We start from the raw sequence: 25,330 nt of genomic DNA on the forward strand, positions 1-25,330 counted from the left end.
GCATAAAATACTTCAGTCCTAATAGTTAAAGTTTGGCAAAGTTATAAGCAACTGAAAAGTGTGTCTTATATTGGAAAGGGTGAGGGAAACTTAACTATAAGTGGCACTAAAAATGTCACCTGTAATATTTTAACATATAAAATATAGTTAGAATATCTATACTTTATAATGTATCTGTGTGTATGGATAGAGAGCACCAAATTGACACATACTGAAAAGTAACACTGTTGTTGGAAATCCCACTTCATTTTTTTAATGGATCTAATAGAAATAAGTTATTGGGTTGCCTGCCCTCCAGTTGCTTGCAAGAACTCGCCCTGCAACTCAGCCAGGCTTCCTCAGACAGTCAGAAATTGAATTCATAAATACAATTTCCAGTTTTTTAGACTAAGATGATTTCAGGCCACTCACAATTGTCTTGCATCTCCCCAGATATTTTGATAGTGCTTCTTTGATGGGCTCAGTGAACAAGAACCCTGCAAAAGCATTTAGATTTGTTCTGTTCCTTTCTGTTAAAATGATGGCAGTTAATTACAGATATCTACAAGGTGAAAATGTGTTTAAAAAGATTAGATATTTCTTTATTGAAGCCTAATATTTAAAGAATAAATATTGTTATAGAATGGAAAAACAAGAACATTTAAATTATAAGGGTGAAATCCTGGCCCCATTGAAGTCAGTGGTAAAATTCCCAGAATTTCACCTCAGATATTCAAGGAATGTCTCACCAGCATAGTTTCTTACAGTACAGTGTTTCCATGGCACTTAATCCCTTGGATTAGATGGGCGATGACACTACTCTCCTTCTGTCATTCGTACTGCTCCAGCCATTAAACACCATTGCACTTCAGACAGAGATAGAACCCAGGAGTCCTGATTCCAACTTTCTGTTTCTTTCTACCAAATAGTTGTGTAACATGCTGCCTAAATATGCATCACATTCCTCCCTGGAGGCTGGACTGCAAAAAATGAGATAATCCTGTAGCTTCAAGGGTAAAAATCTGTGCGGGGATCTGAAGGTCCAGAATTCAGGCCCTTCTGGCAACCTGTGTGTGAGGGTGCGAAGGTGAGGGGTCCTTATGACTGCATATGATGGAATTTGTTTTCTTAGTTTCCTTTTTTTAAAAACTAGTTTATTTAAGTGTCACAATAAGAAAAAAGTCTTTTCTCATATTGTTATAGTTAAAAACCTTTATAAATGTCACTTATGGCATGACATACAACAAAGCACAGGTGTTCCACATTTCTATGGTTTGTCGCTCATTGTGATTGCTTGTGTCACACACTGGCAAGCCTGAAGGTTGAGAGGTATATGCTTGTGTGAAACCCCTCTGGGCCACAGAAGGCAACTTCCACTTTCCTGTATCAACAGGAGTGATTTTGGCCCTTGCTTCCTAAATTCAGCCTGTAAATTGAGGCATAATCAGTCATTTACGGGGATGATTTTTTTCCAATTCAGTCTTACATGTTTCACTTCAAAAAGAAATATTTATATGTTCAACAATTGACACATTCTCATTTATGTGAACCAAAGTTGCTCATCGGTTTTCCCAATTTCTTAACTCTGTTTTCCCCATTGGGCATGAAGGACGATTCTTTTCAGATACCCCAATCATTATGTCTGAGTATGCCTCTGCTAGTTTTCTTACACCGTTCCCACTATTAACATTTATAAATCCCATTCTGATTTTAATGATTTTACATTTAAAAATATGAAGAATGATCATGTGGAGAAACAAAGAATTTTTCATGTCATGCATTGGTATGAAAAATTAATAGGCACAACTCCTAGTGGCATGGAATATATCATCTTCTCATGCTCACTTCACTAGCCAGGGTGCATCTTTGATGGAGGTGATAGAGTATCCTTTTTCCTTCCTCCTCTGGGTGAAAGAGGAAAAATGGACATTGCAAGCAGGAGTACCTGAGGCAGTGCTACTGGGGCTCCCCTGCCTCCCCCTTCCTCTCCCTGCTCGATGCATGTATGAGGGATGGGGAGGGCGCTTGTCATTCCTTCCCCCCACTGCCCTCTATCACAGGATGGGCTGCCTCCTGGCATTCATTAATGGAGCCTGTCCCGCCCAGTCCTCCTGCCACTGAACTACAGGGCTGTGAGAGGCCAGTTGATTTGTCTCTTGCCTACAGGGTCAGGAGAGGTGACGACATCTGCTTGCTCTTGCTGCTGGCAAACAAGGTCAGCTCCCAGACTGCTGCGCTGGGCATCACAACATGGGGAATAGATGGCCAGCCCTCTGTGGAGAAAGAGATGGTTAGGGACTATTTAGAAAAGCTGGACGTGCACAAGTCCATGGGGCCGGACGAGTTGCATCCGAGAGTGCTAAAGGAACTGGCGGCTGTGATTGCAGAGCCATCGGCCATTATCTTTGAAAACTCGTGGCGAACGGGGGAAGTCCCGGATGACTGGAAAAAGGCTAATGTAGTGCCAATCTTTAAAAAAGGGAAGAAGGAGGATCCTGGGAACTACAGGCCAGTCAGCCTCACTTCAGTCCCCAGAAAAATCATGGAGCAGGTCCTCAAAGAATCAATCCTGAAGCACTTAGAGGAGAGGAAAGTGATCAGGAACAGTCAGCATGGATTCACCAAGGGAAGGTCATGCCTGACTAATCTAATCACCTTCTATGGTGAGATTACTGGTTCTGTGGATGAAGGGAAAGCAGTAGATGTATTGTTTCTTGACTTTAGGAAAGCTTTTGACACTGTCTCCCACAATATTCTTGTCAGCAAGTTAAAGAAGTATGGGCTGGATGAATGCACTATAAGGTGGGTAGAAAGTTGGCTAGATTGTCAGGCTCAACGGGTAGTGATCAATGGCTCCATGTCTAGTTGGCAGCCGGTGTCAAGTGGAGTGCCCCAAGGGTCGGTTCTGGAGCCGGTTTTGTTCAATATCTTCATAAATGATCTGGAGGATGGTATGGATTGCACTCTCAGCAAATTTGTGGATGATAGTAAACTGGGAGGAGTGGTAGATACGCTGGAGGGCAGGGGTAGGATACAGAGGGACCTAGACAAATTGGAGGATTGGGCCAAAAGAAATCTGATGAGGTTCAATAAGGATAAGTGCAGGGTCCTGCACTTAGGACGGAAGAACCCAATGCACAGCTACAGACTAGGGACCGAATGGCTAGGCAGCAGCTCTGCGGAAAAGGACCTAGGGGTGACAGTGGACGAGAAGCTGGATATGAGTCAGCAGTGTGCCCTTGTTGCCAAGAAGGCCAATGGCATTTTGGGATGTATAAGTAGGGGCATAGCGAGCAGATAGAGGGACATGATTGTCCCCCTCTATTCGACATTGGTGAGGTCTCATCTGGAGTACTGTGTCCAATTTTGGGCCCCACACTACAAGAAGGATGTGGATAAATTGGAAAGAGTCCAGCGAAGGACAACAAGAATGATTAGGGGTCTGGAACACATGACTTATGAGGAGAGGCTGAGGGAACTGGGATTGTTTAGTCTGCAGAAGAGAAGAATGAGGGGGGATTTGATAGCTACTTTCAACTACCTGAGAGGTAGTTCCAGAGAGGATGGTTCTAGACTATTCTCAGTGGTAGAAGAGGACAGGATAAGGAGTAATGGTCTCAAGTTGCAGTGGGGGAGGTTTAGGTTGGATATTAGGAAAAACTTTTTCACCAGGAGGGTGGTGAAACACTGGAATGCGTTGCCTAGGGAGGTGGTAGAATCTCCTTCCTTAGAAGTTTTTAAGGTCAGGCTTGACAAAGCCCTGGCTGGGATGACTTAATTGGGGATTGGTCCTGCTTTTGAGCAGGGGGTTGGACTCGATGACGACCTGAGGTCCCTTCCAACCCTGATATTCTATGATTCTATGAAATAGCCCACATGGGCTCTGTTCCATGTGCACTCTTACTCAGGGAGCTAGGCTGACTGCCAAACTTTATTTGGGGTCTGGAAGGGACTTTCCCCAAGTAGCAAACTGCTGTGGGGGTGGGTTTCACCTTCCATCTAGCATCAGAGGTCCACTTAGAAGGTGGGGTTAAATTACATTGTCGCAACTTTGATGGGTTCCAGTGGGGTTGGTGGGTTAAACAGGGTCCAATGTAAGGTCCCTGTAACCTAAAAGGCTGATTTGAGTTTGGGCCCAGAGTACAACATTGTGCAGAAGTGGGCATGCCTGCATGTGTTATGCAGCATGTGGCTTTCCTCATCTCATTTCTCCAGCCTCCTGAGCGGAGGAGGGGAAGTAGTAGGGGATCAGCATCCCAAGCAGGCAGGAGGGTATAAAAGGGACACTGCCTTCATTCCCACCCCTATGCTTCGAGTATCTAGAGCCATTGGTGCCCAGTTGAAATTTGCAGTGCAAACAGCCCTGCCAGGTCGGTTCAGGAGTGGTTCCCCACTGGCTTTTAATAAAGTTACAGCCTCCACGTTTATCTCTGTTGTGGCGTCTGTCTCATGGTTTCTATGTCCGCATCAGTGCTGGACTGTTCCTTTTCATAGGGGACAATAAACGTGGTAAAGGCTTCTTCATTGTGAGCCTTCTTAAAAGGTAATCATATGATTTGGTTGTGCTTTTCACTCCTTTTTGACTTGTAAGTAAATCTCAGTCTAACGTTATTAGCAGGCATGATATTGTCATCTTGATCACGACTTTTTTTGAAAGTCTTTTTACTAACTGATCATTTTAAAATAATTTTTCAGTAAATTCAGTTAAGGGTGGTTTTGGAGGCATGGGAATGGGGCTTGTTTAAATGCCATTAAAATGGATATCTTCTTTCAAGCTTTATTTTGGAGAAACTTTTTAAAAAAACATTATGTCAAATTATTAACTAAGTGTGGCTATTTGGAAGTCGTCGGGGTAAGTTTTAAAACTGTTTGGTAGAAGAAAATGTAATCAGGAAAATCTTGAGGAAATCAAAGTGAAAGTATAGCTTGAATATCTAAGGTATATGGTGTTTATCAATTAAAGTAATTATACATTGTTCACAACGGTATAAGTGCTGTTTTAATAATCACTGAGCTGAGCACAGATCCTTTAAATATTTCATAGGGCAAATAATTAATCAGAACTAGCTTCCAAATAACCTAAATCGTTGTTTTCATGTGAGATGGCAAAGTTTTTTCATATATATATTGGATTCTGATCTTTGTATATCCTTGTCTTAATGGGCAAAATCTCAGCCCTAAGCAAAGAAAGTCCAAAGTACTTTCTTATGTGTAGTTTGAGTGGCCCTTATAATATGAGGGGAGAAAAAATTCTATTGAACAAACTATTTCCCACATTCTCCCAAACCATTTGAATTACATATTTCTGGTCACATGAAGATGTGAACTTAATCTCAGTGCCTGAAAAAGCTGATTTGTCAAGAAATATAGGGAATTCTCTTTTTTGATTAATATAAAAAATATGTGATACCAAAAGGGGAGGATCCAAATCCTTTAGAAAATGTAGCAGTAAGATAATTAAATACCCTTCAGATAGTGACAAAATACCCACGGTTCTGATAATACTTATCTCCTTGAAATGTTTCCAAAATTTCACTTTTTAGCTCTGTACTGTGTTGAAGAAACTGACACTTAAACACGGTCATAACCATTCAGCAGGTCAGTGGCCATTTTAGAGCTGCTGTTCTCTTGTCAGCAGGGAAGGGAGTTAGTTTGTGGGGTGTATCTCCTTCACTCATCTCTCAAAAAGTCCAGGTAATGTTACTAGCTATAGAGAAAATTGGAGAGAATCATTTTAGCTATATAGAATGGGTGAGGAAAAAAAACTGTCATGGAATTCTTATAGTATTCCTAGCTCTGACAGCGCTGTTTATTGGCTGAACCATGTAAAAATCTTAACTGCTCTAGTAAGAGAAATGTTTAGTCATGTTGGTTGAAATTTTGCAGTTCTTAATTAGTCCTCATTCAAGCAAAGCTTCCATTGAGAAGAAACTGACTTAGGCAATTAATAATTTTTCATGCAAAATCTTTCACCCAAAATTTTGGTTTAATGGTATTTCTGAAGTCTGAAACTTTTTCAGATGTGGTGTGTTTAATGCAAACCATAACGTTTAGTGTAGAAAATCATCAATGCACTTTGAAATTTCATATAAATTATTCTAGTTTCATACAAGTTTTATAAACTTAAAACCAGGAATTTTGGAATATTTAAATAATAAATATGCCACTCACCTTAAAAGGGACTACAGGATATGGATCAGTGAGAACACAGAGGACTATTGGTTCACTGTGCTAATGGAAAAAGTAGAATGGTCAAATTCAAAATCTAGTGGGAGATTTAAAGCTTTTTTCCCAGTAGGAAGGAATTGTATTATTTTGTGGAAAAGTCTAAAAGATTTTGCAAGATTTGATACACGTTTCGTTTATATGGTTGCTAGGGTTTTAAATACAATCAGAATAGAGAAGAGTATTCTTACAATAATTGCTCTTTACATGCGCAGATCCAAAATGTAAACATTTCAGGGACAATCAGATGGCATGATGAGAGAGAATGTATAAGCACTTCATGAAAAACATGCCCAGAAATAATTATTTTACTTATTTTATGGGGTATTCAAACCAACTGGCATAAAATAAAAGATAATGATTGAATCAATGAGGAGTTAGAGTTACAGAAATGATAATGCTATAGCTTAAGTTTCTTTGATTAGCACTCTTCTCCCAAAGGAGAAGTTGTTAGGAGTATGTGATCGCTCATCTAATATAAGATTCACATATATATTTTGAGACTATATGAGAGATGATTTTTGGTTGTGAAGGTATATATGTACATATGTATAAAGGAGCTTTTAGATTTATAACCTTATTTGCAATTACTAAGAGAGAAGAAAATTTTAAGATATGTAGGTGGCTTAACCTAAATTAAAACCTAATCAGAATCCTTGAGAGAAACTTAACCAGGCTGTCTTGAGTAATTTAAAAGCAGTGCACGCACTCTACAGCAGTGTTGTTGCTAAGAAACTGCAGTGTTTCAACTTGAAAAATCTTTTGAAAACAGCTTTAACTAAACTGAAGGCTAGACTCAGGAAAGCTAGCCCTGGTGTATATTAACCATACCTCCCCACTCCAGCTAAGCCCTCTGCATCCACCTGATGAAAGATTCATACCAGTAGAGGATAGGTGATTCTGTCCTCTTTCAGCATTTTTGCAGTGAGCTTTAAACAACTTTAACTTCCACTAGAGCTCTTCACTGTGGAATCTGCTGAGGGTAACTGTTGAATTGGCATAATCCCAGGCTGCCTTAGTATCATCCTTTTTGGGGGTTTCTTTTCAGTTATGCTGAAGGAAAGCAGGAGGAGCTTGACTGGCTTGGCCTGCACTTTGGAGAGATCCTGCAAAGGATGGCATCCTTTCCCACACAGCCATCCATGGAAACCTAGGAGAGCGGGGGGAAAGAGGAGAAGCTAAGAAACCAATAACCAGTTACTGCTCCCTGATTCTTTGCCTCAGGTGTGGCATAATTTAGAGCAGCCTGATGGCTGTGTTAATTTGCCCCAGCTGGCACTTGACCCCAAGGCACTATACACCAGCTGGGAATAGCCATAGTATAGTATCCTCCAGCCATTCCCTTGGCCTGTGCCTGACACATTCCCTGTGCCAGAATCTGTGGAGAACACACAAAACCTGACAATGCTGACTCATTGGCCGGGTCTTCTCTACCCCAAAAAGGAAGATAGTTAACACTTGTTAACTGTCAGATCCTCACTGTCAAATCCTAGTGAAGACAGGTGCAGGTATTTTTTACCATGGCATACTGTGTTTGGGTTTATAGTGATGACCTCATCAAGCTACATTGCAGTAGAAATAACCTGTGCCTTTTCTCCAGTGGGATTTTACAGTGAGATAGCTAATGAACATTAATTACATCTCTCAAATGAAGTTTATTAATATAGCATCTTAACCATAGGCGATTGCACATAGTACAATAGACACAGATTTAAAATCAACATGACTCAAAAAAAATGCACATTTTAAAAAGACAAGATTAACTATTCCCTAACATCAGTTACAACTTTAAAATCACCTCCCCTGAAACAATATACAAAAATAAGATTTTAAAAAATTAGGAGTACACTGTTTCATTTAGGTCAAAAGTAGATTGTTTTTCACATACTTTTTTTCTTACTTTTCCAGCCGACCAGGCAAATAGGGCAGTAGCCTGTAACTAAAACATTTTCACTACGTAGCAAGTATTCCAATTTCTGAGGTGATGTGGTAAAAGTTATCTTGGCCAGGAATGGAGATAACCATTTCTTTCTCTTGTGGCAGAGCAGGTTACAAGACAATAAGGAGTGCAGCAAGTCTTAGCCTAGCCAGACCTACATGGAGAAAAGACTCAGTAGCAGCATACCTCCCTTCCAAATAGGTCATCTGCATAGTCTGGAAACAGAGACCTGTAAAGGCTTGTTGTGTTAATTTAGATGGAATAAATGGGACCAAAGGGTGAAAGGTAACCCAGCCGCTATCCAATATTAAGCAGTTTTAAACAAGGTTCAGGGTTTGGTATCCAGAGACCTCAGTCTGCTTAGTACTATGGGAAATAAGGGGGGGAAAACCCTTATTTGACAGTCTTTCAAATAGTTATTACCATCCTTAATACCATCATTTTGGGGAAAAGAGAAGAAATTAGTTGAGACAAGCTGGAGGTGGTGTTATAGTCCAATTCCCTTTCCTAAAAGACAAGCAAACGCACATAAGAGGGGGAGGAAAAAGAACAGTAAAGATAGAAAATGCAGCTTTTCTATATGGAGTTGACTATTTCTTGCAACCCCGCTACTGAAAATACACCAGCTCAGCATATGGTCCTGTCAGCCACTCAGACATGGCAAACTTGAACCAGCATCAGGCTGTTAGGGCATTGCTTTTTAGCTGCCTCTTTCTGGTCACAGGATTACAACAGTGTTGCAAATTTTTGACTGGCTAAGAAAGGCTCTTATTAGACAAAAGGAAGAAGGAGAGAGATGGGAAAGAAAAGAAATAAGGTTGGGAAGAAAAAGGACACATTGGGGACAAGAGGGTGGGATTTGGGATTTAGCTGGAGCTGATGGAGGTGGTGATGTAATTTTGGTTTCTCTCTTTGGCCCCGTCTGATCAGGAAATGTCTCAGTATCAGGATAACGAAGGCCCCAGGCAGAGCCGTTCCTTGGGTACAGCAAATTGGGGCATCCACCCCGGGCCCTGCGCTTCAATAAAATTGTGAGGAAGCAGGGAGGGGGGTGAGGCAGGAAGCGGATGGGCGAGCAGAGTGAGGAGGCGAACTGGGAGGGGTAGATGGGTGTGGAGGAGGAGCCCCCCTACCAAAACCTCCCGTTCCTGCCCGACAGCGGGCCCCGCCGATCAGCACCTTCCCCTCTCTTTCAGTGCCTGCCTCGGATCATATGTTTTGTGGCATCAAGAGAGGGGGAGGGGAGAGGAGCGAGGCCGCAGCACGCTCGGGGTGTGGGGGGGCAGAAATGGGTGGGGCAGAGCAGGGGTGGGAAGAAGCAGGAAAGGGGTGAGCATCTACCAGCACATTAGAAACTTGGCACATATGTCACAGGCCCCGCACCCTTCTAGGGACTGCCCTGGTTCCAGAAGATGGCAGGGGTGGCAGCTATGTTGTGAAGTTCACTCCAATATCCGCTTTGTTTTCCAAAGTCTGTCTTTGAGATCCCCAGAACAGAATGAGCGGTGGAATAGCCCATCCCCTCATTATTTTTTCTACCAGTTAGTCCTAATTTGGCACTCCAATTTTGGGTCATTGGTTTCCAGTTCCACACTTTCCTTGTTTACCAAACATGATTTTAATGCAGTCCTTGAGTTATATCAGGAGGCCTTTATGTTTGGACATAATTAGTCTTGTGGTCTCTTTTTTTGCAGTTTTTCCCATTAACATTTGTCATTATAGGTTATTGTGACATTTTAGAAACTTTCACTTTTCACAGTTGAGCTCTCAATTATGGTAAATTTGTAAGTCCCAATATTACAAGAGGCCATCCTTAATGTACAGTTCAAAATATCCAAATATTTCTCATATCTGTGGATATTCGTTAATTGAGAAAGGCAAGAAGGCATATTTATTGTATGCTACCTTCAGGGATTACAGCTATAATTTGCTCTGAGCTTCATTCAGGTTTTCACCCTTCTTCCTACAGTCCTAACCAAGTCAAGTTCCAAAAAGCCCAAAGAACGGAGGGAATGGTGAACTTGTTGGCTATGTATCTTGTTGAGCTGTTCTTCCAGATATAATATTGGAAGGCACTGTTGATTCATGTGCAAAATACTGAGCCAATAATTAGTATAAAGGCATTGGCTTCGGTTAAAATAATACATTCCCTTATTTCTGCCCTGAGTAAAGCAAGTCAGGTGTAATTTGAGAGGCTGAACATTCTCCTTAAAAATGTATTTGACACAACCTCTAACTCACTAGTATTCTTCCAGCCCCACGTTTTTGCACCATGTAATATTTGGGCACAGACTTTAGCCTTGAGAACTCTGACTGCCGAAGTGATTAGACTGCCCCCATGGACGCGAATGAAGTGCTGCACTGCTTGTATAGAACTTAGGGATTTCTTGTTGATCTCCTCTATAGTCTGTCCCATTGGCCGTTATATGTAAACCAAACAACCAAATGGGGGTGAAACCTGGACTATGCAATATAATGGCTATCAAGCATCCATTTATGCAACCTTGGTCTATGGCCGAAGACAAATACTTTAGTTTTCTGATAGTCTATGGTAAGTTACTCCCCCTGGCAAAAAGAGCTAAAGTCCTTTAACATGTGCTTCAAGCCCAGGGGAGCTTCGGACATCTGCCTAGAGCAGGACCAACAAAAATCAGTTGAAATTTTTGGGAGAGAAATACTGCACTAAAGCCATCACCACCTCATTAATCTGAAAACCAAAAATGGAAAGGGCTCATAAGCAACCCTGAGCCACATTTTGTGATGGATAATAGGGTCAGTCAGTTCACCTTGCTGCCCTGTCCTAACTTTTGCCACCATCTGGCTATGAAGGACTCTCAGGAGATAAAGCAGCCTAGTATCTATACAAGTCCCAGTTATCACTTCAAAAACAGAAAAATACCCGTCACACCTTTTTTGATCGTAAAGGTGTAGCCTACGGTTGCTGGAAACCCAGGCATAATGGGAGAATTGCCAGCAAGCGATTTGAAGGTGTTTTTCACTCCCTCTGCAAAGTCTCAGTGACACAAAGGGAGCAGACCAGGGCAGAGAATCTGCCCCAGTGTATTGAATGTGGCCCCTTGATGTTACTGAAATATGCTTGGCCCTCAGGCTGAAAAGATTTGACATTACTGTTCTAGAATCTGTACTTTACATTCTTGAAAAAACATCCCTCATGTTTGAAGACTTTCATTTCTGATACTTCTAACCCTTCCAATCTGTTTGACCTCTGACATACATTTTGATGTAATTAGTTTTGATAGTGACCAAATACATGTTGTTTCTCTCCACTCCCCATCCCTACCATCTGGAAAAGGATAACATGACTAAAAGTAAAGGAGTACTTGTGGCACCTTAGAGACTAACCAATTTATTTGAGCATGAGCTTTCGTGAGCTACAGCTCACTTCATCGGATGAAGTGAGCTGTAGCTCACGAAAGCTCATGCTCAAATAAATTGGTTAGTCTCTAAGGTGCCACAAGTACTCCTTTTCTTTTTTCGAATACAGACTAACACGGCTGTTACTCTGAAACATGACTAAAAGTAAATATCTTGATATTTGTCATACAAATGAAAAATCAGTATCCTCTTTGAAAACTTCCCCTCCAGTGTAAATCACACATTAAATTACTTGTTCCAGCTTACTCCTGGCAAAAGCACTTTCAGCTCATTAAAATGAGTTGCAGTGCTTTTGCTCGCCAAAACAAAGAAACTGTTATCCAAGTTCACTAATGTAGCATTCTCTTCCACTTGCCAATCCCCACTGCAATCCCGCTAATATATACTGCCCACCCAACCTTAATGCCTCCTCAGACTTGCAAAACTATATGCTAAGGTCAAAATGGCACATTATTAAAGTAAAAAAAAACTCCTTGTAATTAGTTATTTTGACCCATGGATATATATTCTCAAATTTATGTGGGAACAACACTGAGGTTTGACATTTTGATCCAGTCTTCAAGGCCAGTCTCCATTTTTGTATCCGTGTACACCCATAATTTGTAATATTAAATTGATATTGTTTCAAAATGTTCACTTGAAAAAAAAATTACGATGTTACTGTGAGATTTCAAAAAAAGAAAATAGCACTTAAAAATATCTGTTAGCTCAGACCACATTTTGTAAAACAAGAATTTCACTGACCCAACAAAAACTTGGGTTGTATTTTTACAGAAACTCTGCTATTATCCCCTGAGCAGCAAAAATGTGATTGCTCAGTGGTCGTGGGGGGTTTTAAATCTCAGAAAGCAGGCACTGAGGATTAAAAGTGTTCAATAATGCCATTAGATGTGATGGACCTAATTTTTCACCTGCTCGTACGCTGTAGTCATTCATTGACCCCTGTGCAAAGTGAATGTGAGGATCACAACTTTGGCATTCAGTACGCACTTTGCACGGGTGTAAATGACGACACAAGGCTGTGGAGAATCAGGCCCGACATGTCAAGCTGTTCTCAAGTACAGATGCACACATTACACAAAACAAACCAGAACAGTTATAAATAACATTACTGAGCTCTCTGAATGTTGACATAGGAAGAGAGAGTTGGGTCACATAGATGCCCTGTTCAAATGAGAAAATGTATTAATTGTAAGCTCATGGCTTGTACTTTCTTTTTTCTTTGCAGACCAAATGTCATCAGTATTGGCCTGATCCACCAGATATAATGGAGTATGGAAACTTTCGTGTCAAATGTCAATCTGAAGATTGTACTATTGCCTATGTTTTTAGGGAAATGGTGATTACAAATATTGAGGTGAGTGCTTTTCTATAGTGTGGCCTTTAGCTTTTGGGGACAGGGGGGTTGCTTTGTTTTGGTTTTGCTGTAGTGAAAAATATAGCTAAGTATTGTCAGCTTGTATATATATTATAGGTATTACATGAACCAGTGCACTTTGATTAATTTTCTTTAGGGATGCCCCAAAACTATGCAATTCTGAAGATCCTTCTAGTGAGTTACTTTAAAAAAAAAAAGCCTAAAAAAGTAACTAATTATAAAGCCTTATTCTATTATTAAGTTATTGTGTATTTATACAATATTATACTCAGCCATGCTGCTCAACAGCCCCCGACTCTAAACAAATATTCAGGGCTAAAATATGGGTTTTTTTCTTCATAATATTTTTGCTCATTCAAAAGCAGAGGCTGGGACAATTCTTCAGTGCCACACACCCATAGAGCAATTAGCAGAAAAAGGTGAATCCTTGTAATGTAGTACTGAGGGACCTTGCAGAATCATGTGAATCTTTTTCCATTAGTTTTGTTAAACTGAAAAGGCAGCTTCATAGAGTGCACAGTTTGAACACTTGCAATTTATGCAAGGTTTTTGTACCCTTCGGCGGCTGCTGCTATTTTGTTGTAATGAAAGGGGAGAAAAGAGGGGAAGAGTCAAATGCATGAAACACTTCTACAGATGAATTTGTACTGCAAGATTCATATTCAGATCACATCCAAGCTTCTTGAAAGTGTAAGTTTGTTTATACAGAGGGGCTTGGTTCCTGTCCACCTCTAATTTTAAGCTGCAGTGCGTTTTTCTCTCTGACATCTTTACATCCTCTCTCAAAGTTCTGAATCCACCACATACTGACCAGCTTTTTTAATTAAAGTTCAAGTGCCAGAAATCATACCTTGCAAATTAAAATAGAAAAATCTTAAATCTCTAGCCCCTCAAGCTACATATCTGACTACTTCTCCCCAAAGTAACTGCACCGCTCCAATTGCTTTGCAGAGTGTAGAATTTATTGTGTTCCTCCTGGCCCCTCCTTATTGCTTTGAAAAGGTGTTGGAAGCACAGGCACACAACCATATTTGCTTCTCTGTGAGAGGGGTTTGCTGTGTTCCTGCCTTCATGCACACACATGCACATAGCTCAGTTACCTCTGACTACCAGTGGTATGTATTGCTCCCATGTCAACTTTTGGAAAAACCCAAAGCCAGATAAGTAATACAATCAATTTGTGAGAGTTTAAATGGAGTAACAGGCTACTGCAACCAAAGTAGGTGGTATTGGGCATACAGGAATGAAATTTATTCTGAGATTTAAGCTAGGAAAATAGATTAAGCATAGTAGAGTTTGGACTTATTGACAGGAAGGGAGACGTGTAAATGGGGGCATTCTGAAAAGTGAATATTTATTGTGATAAAACATTAAAAATTTGAATCAAAATCTTAGGAGAGCACATCAGAAAAAGTCACAACTGTTTGAAAAGGAGGATAAAAAAGGGTAACTAAGATAATGAAGTTTGAGGAACACTGGGATATTTAACAAAGGAGTACATTGGTCCTTAGGAAAGAATAGAGCAAAGAACAGAAAACTGAAGATGCTTGTGTTACACCAATAAAATAAAAACCAGCAGGATCTTATTAAAGGGGAAAAGGCAAAATACCACATTTATTGTGAATACAGAAAGAATCATAGTAAGCAGTTAGTTATAGCTATAACATTCCATTCAATTTCATATTTATTCACACATTCATTCACACACACACAGAGGTTCTGCAAGGCTGTTATCATAGTTACCAGCCTCAGAAGTGCTCATGCCAAGCCACTGGCCAGGTGGCCTGGACATGAGGAGGGAGCAGGGCCTTGTCAGATGCACAGCTGATGCTCCTGGAAGTTGGTTTGCAGAATCAGACCCCAAAGTTCTCACTTTTTAGAGTCTATTTTTATAGGAATTTCTTCCTATGCCAGTCTGTGGGAATTGCTTCATCATGCTGTTGCTGAATCAATCAGCAGATAGCACATTCCTGACGGCTCCGTGCTGCTAGATGTTTTCTTGTTCTTTGGTTCTCCCATTCTTGAGGCTGTTGAGTGGATTCCAGTCTGCCCTCCGGGGGGGGGGGGGGGGGTCCTCTGGTTATTTCCACTTGACGCCGCCTTTAGCCGATGGACACTGCATTCTTAGGCTGGCACCTCCCTGATCATTCAGTTATTATCCACACCAAGCATCCATCCACATACATCCTCTATCTCTATTTTAATCACAATTGTTAATACAACAAAAGGGCGGGGAGTCTCTGGGTGCTGTTTCTGTTGTTACAGAGTATTGCTTTGAGTCTATCTCTGTGTGAATTGCTTTGAGAACAGACTCTGTCTTAGAATGTACTAACACAATTAGCAGCTTGCAAGTTTCACACATAGAGGGAGAGAAACAGCACCAAAAACCAAGAGACCTCTTAATTAGTAATACCCTGGAATTTAAACTCTGGGGAATCAAACTCATTTGTGATTTTAATACAGAACTTCTTTAATATGATCCAACACTTGCAACAACAGAAGTAGTCTTGATGGACTAGTGTGCTCTTTTTCTAGAGAGATCTTATGTAATGTGCTTGCTCATTGTACTTGATGTCTATGAGCTATTAAAAATGCAGCTCCTAGCACATTCAAGCCTTAATTTGTGATGAGTAATATGTTCATTATTTAAATCTAAAAAACCACTCAAAATGCTATTGAATTTTGTTTAGCTGTCTCCAGGTGCCTCAATAATGTGTCCCTTCAGCACTCACACATATGATTCAGCCTGGAATCTTTATTGAACACCTAAGATCACACCACAGACTCCCTGGCTTGTTTTAGAATGAGTCAAAGTTTCATCTAGCCTGAGTGCTATGATTCAAATGCACTCTAGCTTCTCCAGTTAATGAGAACAAAACTGTTCTATCCATAATATATGTAATTGCTGTTCTACCTCATCTCTTTGAGGCACTGAGGGTGAACTCCCCTAAGTTGTCAGAAGAAAACTATTATAACGTGTGTGGGCTTTTTTCCTTGGGGTGGCTTCTGCATACTCCCCCTTATGGGATTTGACTGGCTTTGCAGAGTTTTGGCACCATTCTAGAAAGCAGTGATCAAGAGACCAACTTAGCTGCACCTTGTGGCAACAAACAATTCAGAACTGAGGCTATAAAAGGACCATGCTTGTCCATCTGTCCCAGTTCCTTTCTGACACCCCAAGTCAAGCTGCCGATATAAAGACCTTTCCTCTCAGCTCCTAGAGTGATTTCTGGGGAGTTGATCCCAAACTCACCTCGTTTCCAGTGTGTTATAGTTAGCTAGCTGGTTAGTGTTCGTTTACATTGGTGCACATTTAGGATTTACTCTGGAACTTGGGTCCCTGGGCCTTTTGATCATCATTGTTGAGGCCTTGCCTTCAAGGATTTATGCCAGGATATTTCATACCATTCTGTGTTCCTGGCGGGGGATGTATATACATACCATTTCTTCTGCCTGAAAGAAACTCATTCCCAGGACTTCAGCGCAGAGTATAGGACTTTCATGTCTTGAGCCCACTTTGCTAGGCAATAGAGGTTCTATTCTACATGCCTGGTCCCTAGAAATGATACTGGATCTAATACCTGCACCTGTCAAGGTACTGAGCAAGCTCACTATGGCATCAAAGTCAGGCAATTCAAGGAATTGAGGTGGTTGTAGCCACTCAGTCCTTTTACAATTTCAGCTCATAATGTTTGATACCGTAAAAAGATGCTTGTGTGTGCCCATCAGAAAAAACGTAGCGAACTTAAAATGTGACCCGAGTATGAACTCATACAATGATATCCTGAGTGTGAGAGCAGCATTCTTCTCATTTGAGTGTTAATGTTGAGCTTAATGATGAACACTGAAATGTCAGCATAGTTAACTATTTCACTGTTACTAAAAATATGGAAGAAAGAGGGTTGACCATATTATGAAGATTTTTCACAGTCTCGTGAGTGGCATTTCATTTTGGCATGGTGATATATTAGAGCTTGGGGGAATATCACCGCTCATTTTTTCCAGTCTAGCCACTGCAAAACAGTCTAGTTTAAAAAGTTAAATGTAATATGGACCAAAGACTTGTTATAAAACTAGTGTTTTTTAAATCATGCCCCATGCATATGTTGACAGCTGTTTGTATGCAAATAAAGCAAAATGAGTCAGTCACTGGAACGCATTTGCATGTGAAGATGATTGTGTTAAGAGGAGTTGCTTTTGCATGTTGAGAATCAACAGGAAGTTAAGAAAATGAAGTAGTTTCTAGTACATAGCTTTCCTTAGTTTTAATTAAATGAAAGAGCCCTTTGTACAATAGAAAGAAAAGGAGGACTTGAGGCACCTTAGAGACTAACAAGTTTATTTGAGCATAAGCTTTTGTGAGCTACAGCTCACTTCATCGGATGCTGTAGCTGTAGGTCATGAAAGTTTATGCTCAGATAAATTCGTTAGTCTCTAAGGTGCCACAAGTCCTCCTTTTCTTTTTATGGGTACAGACTAACACGGCTGCTACTCTGAAACTTGTACAATAGAATTTCTCAACTAATTAACATTTTCATGTCACAGAATCAAGTGCTTCCACAGGCAGTATAAACATAATTCATTCATAATTTCTCTAACCTATCAGTATATACTGTACACAATCTGTCCTGTTAACAGGAATCATAGATAGCAAATATATGCGCTTGTGTTCTGACCAAGCCACAAATAGACGTACATTATTTAACATTTCTCCTTTGTGTAGTGTATAAGATGTATGATGACTATGAAGGGGAAAACAAATTTAGAACTGGTCCGCAGCCCTATTACTTTGTAGTGTAATCCCATTAAATCTCACAAGGTCAGAAGGCTTGCACTGGGTCAGTATTTGGAGGGAAGACCTAGTGTGCTGTAGATAGTGATAACAATTTTGCAGGTGGCACTGTTCCATCGGTGTCAGTATTAAACCAACATCCCAGTGTGGTGTTGGCAGATGCTGCTGCAGATACCTTCTTTTGGATGAAATGTAAGCAGAGGTCTATGCTACTTAATCATTAAAGATCCTATGGCATTTTTTGCATGACGGAGGGGTGTTTAACCTCCGAGTCCAGACCAAATTTCAAATCTGGTAATTGCATTCTGCCTGTAAATTTCTTCTGCAATTTCAGCAGGTATTTCCTCCTTTCTAATCTAAACTATTGTGTAATATTGCTGTACATAGCTGTTGCCATGTGTTACTTCAGAGATGGCTGCATTTCTTTGCTGGAATTACTGTTCCCAAAGTATAAATGGTAAAGCATTTTGAAATATTTTGGGCTCAAAGGAGCTATATATAGTAAATATGATCTTATTAAACACCTACATTTATTTTTAAACTTTGTTCTCCAAGAATCACGTATTTTACTGCTTTTTAATAAGAAAACATTTCGTTAGAAAATCTTGCAGCCTGTTGTATAGGCTGTGGAGCCTTGTGCTGCCTAGGTATGTTTATTATGAAACAAATTGCATTTGTCCAATGAACTTTAGTAAAGCTATTACAATACTGAGTGAGATATGGTGACACTACCAATTGCATTTCAGACAGAGGAAGAGCACACCATCACCCATCTCCAGTATGTTGCTTGGCCTGATCATGGTGTTCCTGATGACTCCAGGGACTTTTTGGAGTTTGTCACCTGTATGAGGCCAAAGAGAGTAGAGAATGAACCAGTCCTTGTTCATTGCAGGTACTTTAAATAAAAGTTCTGTTACATTGGATGGAGTCCTAGAGATTTAGTATTCCATCTGTCCTGTAGAAATGAAGTGTCATTTTATACATTATTCAATAGTATGCACCCTGCAGGGCAGCAAATTCCTTGAAATAAAGGTGAAATCGTAAGGCTATAAGCCTATCAGTCAGTGAGCACTCATCCAATGGAGACAAAAGTTACGGTATTGTATCTAAGGGGTTGGGTTTCTTTACTATTCCATTGTCTCCTTCATGATTAAACTTTCTGGTTAAATTGCTCGATTATATGACCATCTGACACCAATAATTGTTGTTTAATGTAATAAGCAATTTAATACTTTTTAATAGAGCTGTCGATTAATTGCAGTTAACTCACATGATTAACTCAAAAAACTAATCGTGATTAATCGCAGTTTTGATCGCACTGTTAAACAATAGAATACCAATTGAAATTTATTAAATATTTTTGGATGTTTTTCTATATTTTCAAATGTATTGATTTTAATTACAACACAGAATACAAAGTGTACAGTGCTCACTTTTTATTAATATTTTCTATTACAAATATTTGCTCTGTAAAAATTATAAACAAAAGAAATAGTAGTTTTCAGTTCACCTCGTACAAATACCGTAGTGCAATCTCTTTATCAAGAAAGTGTAATTTACAAATGTAGATTTTTTTTGTTACATAACTGTACTCAAAAACAAAACAATTTAAAACTTTAGAGCCTACAAATCCACTCAGACCTACTTCTTGTTCAGCCAAATCACTAAGACAATCACTAAGACAAGCAAGTTAGTTTACATTTATCGGAGATAACGCTGCCCACTTTTATTTACAATGTCACCTGAAAGTGAGGAACAGGCGTTTGCGTGGCACTTTTGTAGCCGGCATTGCAAGGTATTTACATGCCAGGTATGCTAACCATTCGTATGCCCCTTCATGCTTCAGCCACCATTCTAGAGGACATGCTTCCATCCAGATGATGCTCATTGGAAAAAAAAACATGTTAATTAAACTTGTGACTGAACTCCTTGGGGAGAGAATTGTATGTCTCCTGCTCTGTTTTACCCACATTCTGCCATATATTTCATGTTATAGCAATCTCGGATGATGACTCAGTACATGTTGTTCGTTTTAAGAACACTTTCACTGCAGATTTAACAAAACGCAAAAAAGGTACCAATGTGAGACTTGTAAAGATAGCTACAGCACTCAACCCAAGGTTTAAAAATCTGAAGTGCCTTCCAAAATCTGATTGGGACGGGATGTAGAGCATGCTTTCAGAAGTCTTAAAAGAGCAACGCTCTGATGCAGAAACTACAGAACCACCAAAAAAGAAAAACAACCTTCTGCTTGTGGCATCTGACTCATGATGATGAAAATGAACATGCGTCAGTCCGCAGTGCTTTGGATCGTTATCAAGCAGAACCCGTCATCAGCATGGATGCATGTTCTCTGGAATGGCGGTTGAAGTATGAAGGGACAGATGAATATTTAGCGCATCTGGCACATAAATATCTTGTGACACTGACTACAACAGTGCCATGCAAACGACTATTCTCATTTTCAGGTGACATTGTAAACAAGCCGGCAGCATTATGTCCTGCAAATGTAAACAAATGTGTTTGTCTGAGCAATTGGCTGAACAAGAAGTAGGACTGAGTGGACTTACAGGCTCTAAAGTTTTACATTGTTTTATTTTTGAATACAGTTATTTTTGTGCATAATTCTGCATTTGTACATTCAACTTTCATGATACGGTACTTGTATTGGGTGAATTGAAAAATGCTATTTCTTTTGTTTTTTACAGTGCAAATATTTGTAATAAAAAATAAAGTGAGCACTGTACACTTTGTAGTCTGTGTTGTAATTGAAATCAATATATTTGAAAATGTAGAAAACATCCAAAAATATTTAAATAAATGGTATACCATTATTAACAATGCGATTAATCATGATTAATTTTTAATCGCTTTACAGCCCCACTTTTTAATAGTTATATAATGAATTTAACCTCAAAGTCCTTTTTTGTGTAGCCCTAAAAAACAATCAATCAGTTCTTCTTTTCACTTTTCAGTCTAAAGGTTGATTTTAAATAAAATCTAAAAAACAATATATCATTTTGTAAAAATTATAACAATTTTAAAGTCATTTTCTTAAACTTATGGTTTTATTTTTTCTAGAATTTTCTTTTTATTTATGTTAAAATGTTTTCTTGCAGTTGTATAAAGAAAATGTTGCTTATGTTGTCCTAAAAATATACATTGTGTTCTATTCTTACTTTTAAACTGTGTGGCTTTTATTCCTACAGGTATGTAGAGTGTTTTAATGTTAGTCTGTGATATGTATTCAGTGCATGGCAAAAGCCTATTAATTTTATTGGGGGGGTTCTGTTACATTTTGTAGTGCTGGAATAGGCCGCACTGGTGTATTGGTCACTATGGAAACAGCTATGTGCTTAATTGAAAGAAACCAACCGGTTTATCCACTGGATATTGTACGAAAAATGCGAGACCAGCGAGCTATGATGGTGCAAACATCAGTAAGTTAAGGAGAGGGAGTCCCTTATGCATTTTGCATGCTCTTTGTTTCATTAACATAGAGAAACATGGGTTCTTCACATAAAGCTGATTTAGTTGTTTGCATGATTTTCAATTATTTTTATATTGCATTAGCTGAAAACATAAATTAACCTTTTCAGAAAGGACAGCCCTGCTTGTGAGTTGTGTGCTTCAATTATTTGTAAATGTTTAAACTTACTTCCTATCTTGCCCTTTAAAGACACATCCATTTTCGTAACTAGCAAGTAGTAAACTAGAATGAACTTTGAGTCAGTTTTGTATATATCTCTTATACAACATATTATATGCAAACATTTAAAATATAATTTAGTTTGTAAATTTCATCCTTAACAGAGAACATTACAGAGAGCCTTTCATAAACTAAAAAGAAAAGGAAGATTTTTTCAGGTGTGGTTTAAAAAGAAAAGTGACTGGGGGGGTGTCTGCAGTGTGTCAGGTGAAGACACTCTATGCCAACAGGAGAGAGCTTTCCCATCAGCATAATAAAACCATTTCCACAAGAGGCAGTAGCTATGTCAGTGGGAGAAGTTCTCCCACCGACATAGCACTGTTCACACTGGCATTTATACCAGTGTAACTTATGTCACTCAGGGTTGTTTATTCACACCCCTGAGCGGCATAAGTTATGCCAACATAACCTGTAGTGTAGACATAGCCTTAGGGAAAATTCTGATGGAACAGCACAGGTTTAAAAAACAAAACAAACAAAACTCACCACCATTCCAGTTTTGAAGAGTCAAAGGCAGGAATCAGAAGGAGGCCTAGGTTGGGGGGAGAGGGGAAAGAGTAAGCAGCAGAGAATTTTGAAAATCAAGAAGCAGTTTTGAGCGGTCTTTAGAAATGAATATGTTGCCATTGAAAATATTAGGAATGGAGGAGTATAGGTCCCACTTTCTTGAACAAGGGAGGAGATTAATTATTGGTAACAAGATCTGGATGTCAGGTGGAATGAGAACAATGTGCTTGTTTACAAAGCAGTAAGTGTCTTGAACTAAAGTGGAGTACAGGGATTTAAACCCACAAAGATGACAGTTGAATTTGGCACTTTATATCTCTTGGAACTTCAGAAGGAATGACACAGAAAATGCCTCACAGTTCTCATTCAAGCAAAGGAAAGAGGAAGCTAACTGATGAAGAGGTGTAAACTCTACTTAGTAATGAGTTAACGACCTTAAGAGCAGGCTGTGTGATTCACCAGAGTAATTATTCTATTGGATCCAAAAAACTGTGTTAAAAGAATGTTAAGATTGCAAAACTGAGCCCTCAAAAATTAGGAAATGCCAAGATTAAGTTTGCCTTTGCAACCTTAATTCTACTCCTTTGGGCATATTCATTATGATAGTCTTCAATTACATGATTATATACTATTTTTTTCCATGGGACACCTGCCTCATGCAGTGAACCCTTATTTTTATCCTTCTCATTCCGTATGTGGCCCCAAGCCTTACTAATGGCACACCACCCAACCGCTGCTCTGAATACAAAATTATTAATTCCTTGTGTGCCATTTTGTGGCACTCATCTGAGTGTTTCAGAAGCATTAATGTATTTATTTTCACAACACCTTTGTCAGATTAGGTGCTGATATTAATCCCATGTGACAGATCAGGAACTAAAGCACAAAGAGATAAAAAGCCAAAATTGTTGTGTTCGTTAATTTTAAGTACCTGTTTTAAAAAAAAAAAAAAAAGTCACAAGTGCTTTCTCTCATGAGGATTAAATAAAAGTTTTATTTGTCCTTTTCTGAGGTAGGAAGGACATGCCCAAAACATTTCAAGTCAGTAAATCAGATTTCCCAAATTGGGTCTTCAGCCGGAGTCCTCTGAGGTCTAGCCCCAGTGCAAGAAATTTGGGGCTAGCTATGTAAAAGGAGCTAGGTGTGTAACTGCCACTTTAGGTGCCTGGATCCCAGAATCAGGCCCCATTGGGGCTCACAAAACCCCCACTCAGTTGCTGCTAAACCCTATAAGTGCCTAAAATTGCTGGAGCCTAATTTTTTTCAGTAAAAGTTCCTTAAGTCCATATGTCCCTGCCTCTGCGCATGCACACTTCAGCACATCCAGACACCAAAGCCACAGCATAAATCTGGGGAAGACAGGAGTTCTTCCACCTAACACACCTGCAGGGCCCAACCTAGTAAGCATACTTAAAGGTTGCCTGCTGAATCAGGCACCCATAGGCAATCTCACACAAAGGCAACAGTTGCAGGGAGAGGAGGAGGAGGATCTCTGTTGTAACTTTTAGCCCAGTGGCTAAAGTACTCAGGATGTGGGAGACCCTGGTTCAAGTCCCCCTCTACCTGAGGGAGAAAGGGATTTGAACTGGTATCTGCCACCTCCCAGGTGAATACTCTAACCACTGGGCTTTGGGATATTTTATTGTTTCTTCTTCAATCTCTCTGGTTGAAGCTGTTCTACTGTGATAAGTTAAAAAGTCATTGCGCTGGGAGAGAGAAGAAGCACGAGAATGACTCTGCAGTCTGGTGGTTAGAGTACTCACCTTGGAGTTTGGGAGACTCAAGATCCAGTCTCCCTGCTCCAATGACTTTAACTGTATCCACAGTGGAATAGCTTCAAGAGGAGAGCCTGAGGGAGCCCCACATCAGAATATTTTCAAAGCACTTTGAATTTGTATAGCACTCTGTGTTCAAAGCAGATATGTTCAAGTAGATAGTGAGGCAAAAGAGAATTACAGTTTGGCTACAGCAGACTGGTCACAAAAAGAGGGAGGGTATAGGTGAAAATTTTCAGAAATGAGTAACTTTCTTGAGATAATGATTATTTAATTGATTACTTTAAGACTTTAGGGAGAGATTTAGCAAGAAGGATTGCTAGGCTGCTTCATAACAGGGAATTGTTAAATGGGTGGCAGGCCAGTGGATTTTCTTTAGTCCTCCTCTACTATATGACCCCCGAAGAAGAAAAAGTTGTTATGCTGACTCAGCCTATTAAACCCGTGAGGTTGCCTGGTGATGAGCGTAGAAGGGGTAGCAATCCATTAAAGAAGATGAAGTCTTACAATCAGGTTTGACAATGACTGCTATGCCTAGAGTCACAATTTTTTAAAAAAGCTAACCTTGGGAGTGTTTCAATGGAGGGCAGGAGAACACAGTTGAGTGAGTAATCAGAACGCAACCAATGGCAAGGAAAATAAGTAGTCACTGTCTGCATCATGGGAATCAATGATGAAACATCCAATCTTATTTCTAAATAAGTTGCTTACACAATGGAGTTAACAGAAGTAATAAAGCAGGGAGTTAAATATCACAGTTGACTTGTGCAGGCAGCAGTGAAATATGGAAATGACTCTCAATGAAGGAAAAGTCAAAGTAATTAACCAGTGTAAACAGAACAACAAACATCACAGTCATAAGAGCAAATCGATATTTGAGGTGGGAGTAGTTGACAGAGAGTTGGGGGAGGGGGATGACATGAAAATGCCAACTTACATCCCCAAGAGTTCCTGTAAATTTTAGCCAATTTTGTAAAGCACAGGAAAATAGTTACTCATCAGGTAATGAACAATGATAACATATTGAAAACTGAGGCCTAAATACAACTGCAGGACCTTCACTCCTCCTCAGGCTGGATGGGTCTAGGAGCAATGCTAAACCTTAAAGTTTTTTGGAGGGGGAGGGATTAATATAAGCTACTGCCAAACACCCCATTGCAATCAACATGAGAATGTAGGGCGGCGGGTTAAAAAAAGGTGTGGCTCAAAATGAAGGAGTTAATACATACTCGCACTTCTGGGACCTAAAATCCTCTAGGCATATCACACTTGAGTTGCTGGGGAGAGTTTATATTTTGGATACTTGAAGCCCCTTCTGAGAAAGCAAAAATATGTGTAACTTGGTCTCACTTTCTAGTGCTACTATAAAGCTCTCTTGAATTTTTATTGAGATCCCATATTCTCAGGCTTTTACATTAGCCATCAATATTTTGCTTCAGGTTAAGTATGTTTTGGAACTTATATGGCTCCAATTTGTCAACAAGAGGACATGATATTCCCAGTTCAGAAAGGGACTCAAGTATTTTTAATGAATGTCTGGTACAGAGAAGATGATTATGGAAAAAATAGAAATTCGTTTAATGGTCTATTTCTTAGAAGCTCTTTAACAGGAAAAAGACTCTAATATCAT

The 25,330-nt window shown here is 39.7% G+C and overlaps 1 protein-coding gene across 8 annotated transcripts in view; it reads left to right on the forward strand.

Moving 5' to 3' along the window:
• Positions 1–25,330, forward strand: part of PTPN3 (protein tyrosine phosphatase non-receptor type 3) — a 278,122-nt gene that overhangs the window by 250,439 nt on the left and 2,353 nt on the right. For all 8 annotated transcript variants that reach the window (XM_073332642.2, XM_073332646.2, XM_073332643.2 and 5 more), the window contains 3 exons: positions 12,768–12,896; positions 18,456–18,601; positions 21,014–21,149. In XM_073332642.2, the coding sequence (XP_073188743.1) occupies positions 12,768–12,896; positions 18,456–18,601; positions 21,014–21,149 (411 nt within the window). The remainder of the gene's footprint in view (positions 1–12,767; positions 12,897–18,455; positions 18,602–21,013; positions 21,150–25,330) is intronic.

This window comes from Lepidochelys kempii, chromosome 2 (assembly GCF_965140285.1).
Source record: "Lepidochelys kempii isolate rLepKem1 chromosome 2, rLepKem1.hap1, whole genome shotgun sequence".
Taxonomy (NCBI): domain Eukaryota; kingdom Metazoa; phylum Chordata; order Testudines; family Cheloniidae; genus Lepidochelys; species Lepidochelys kempii.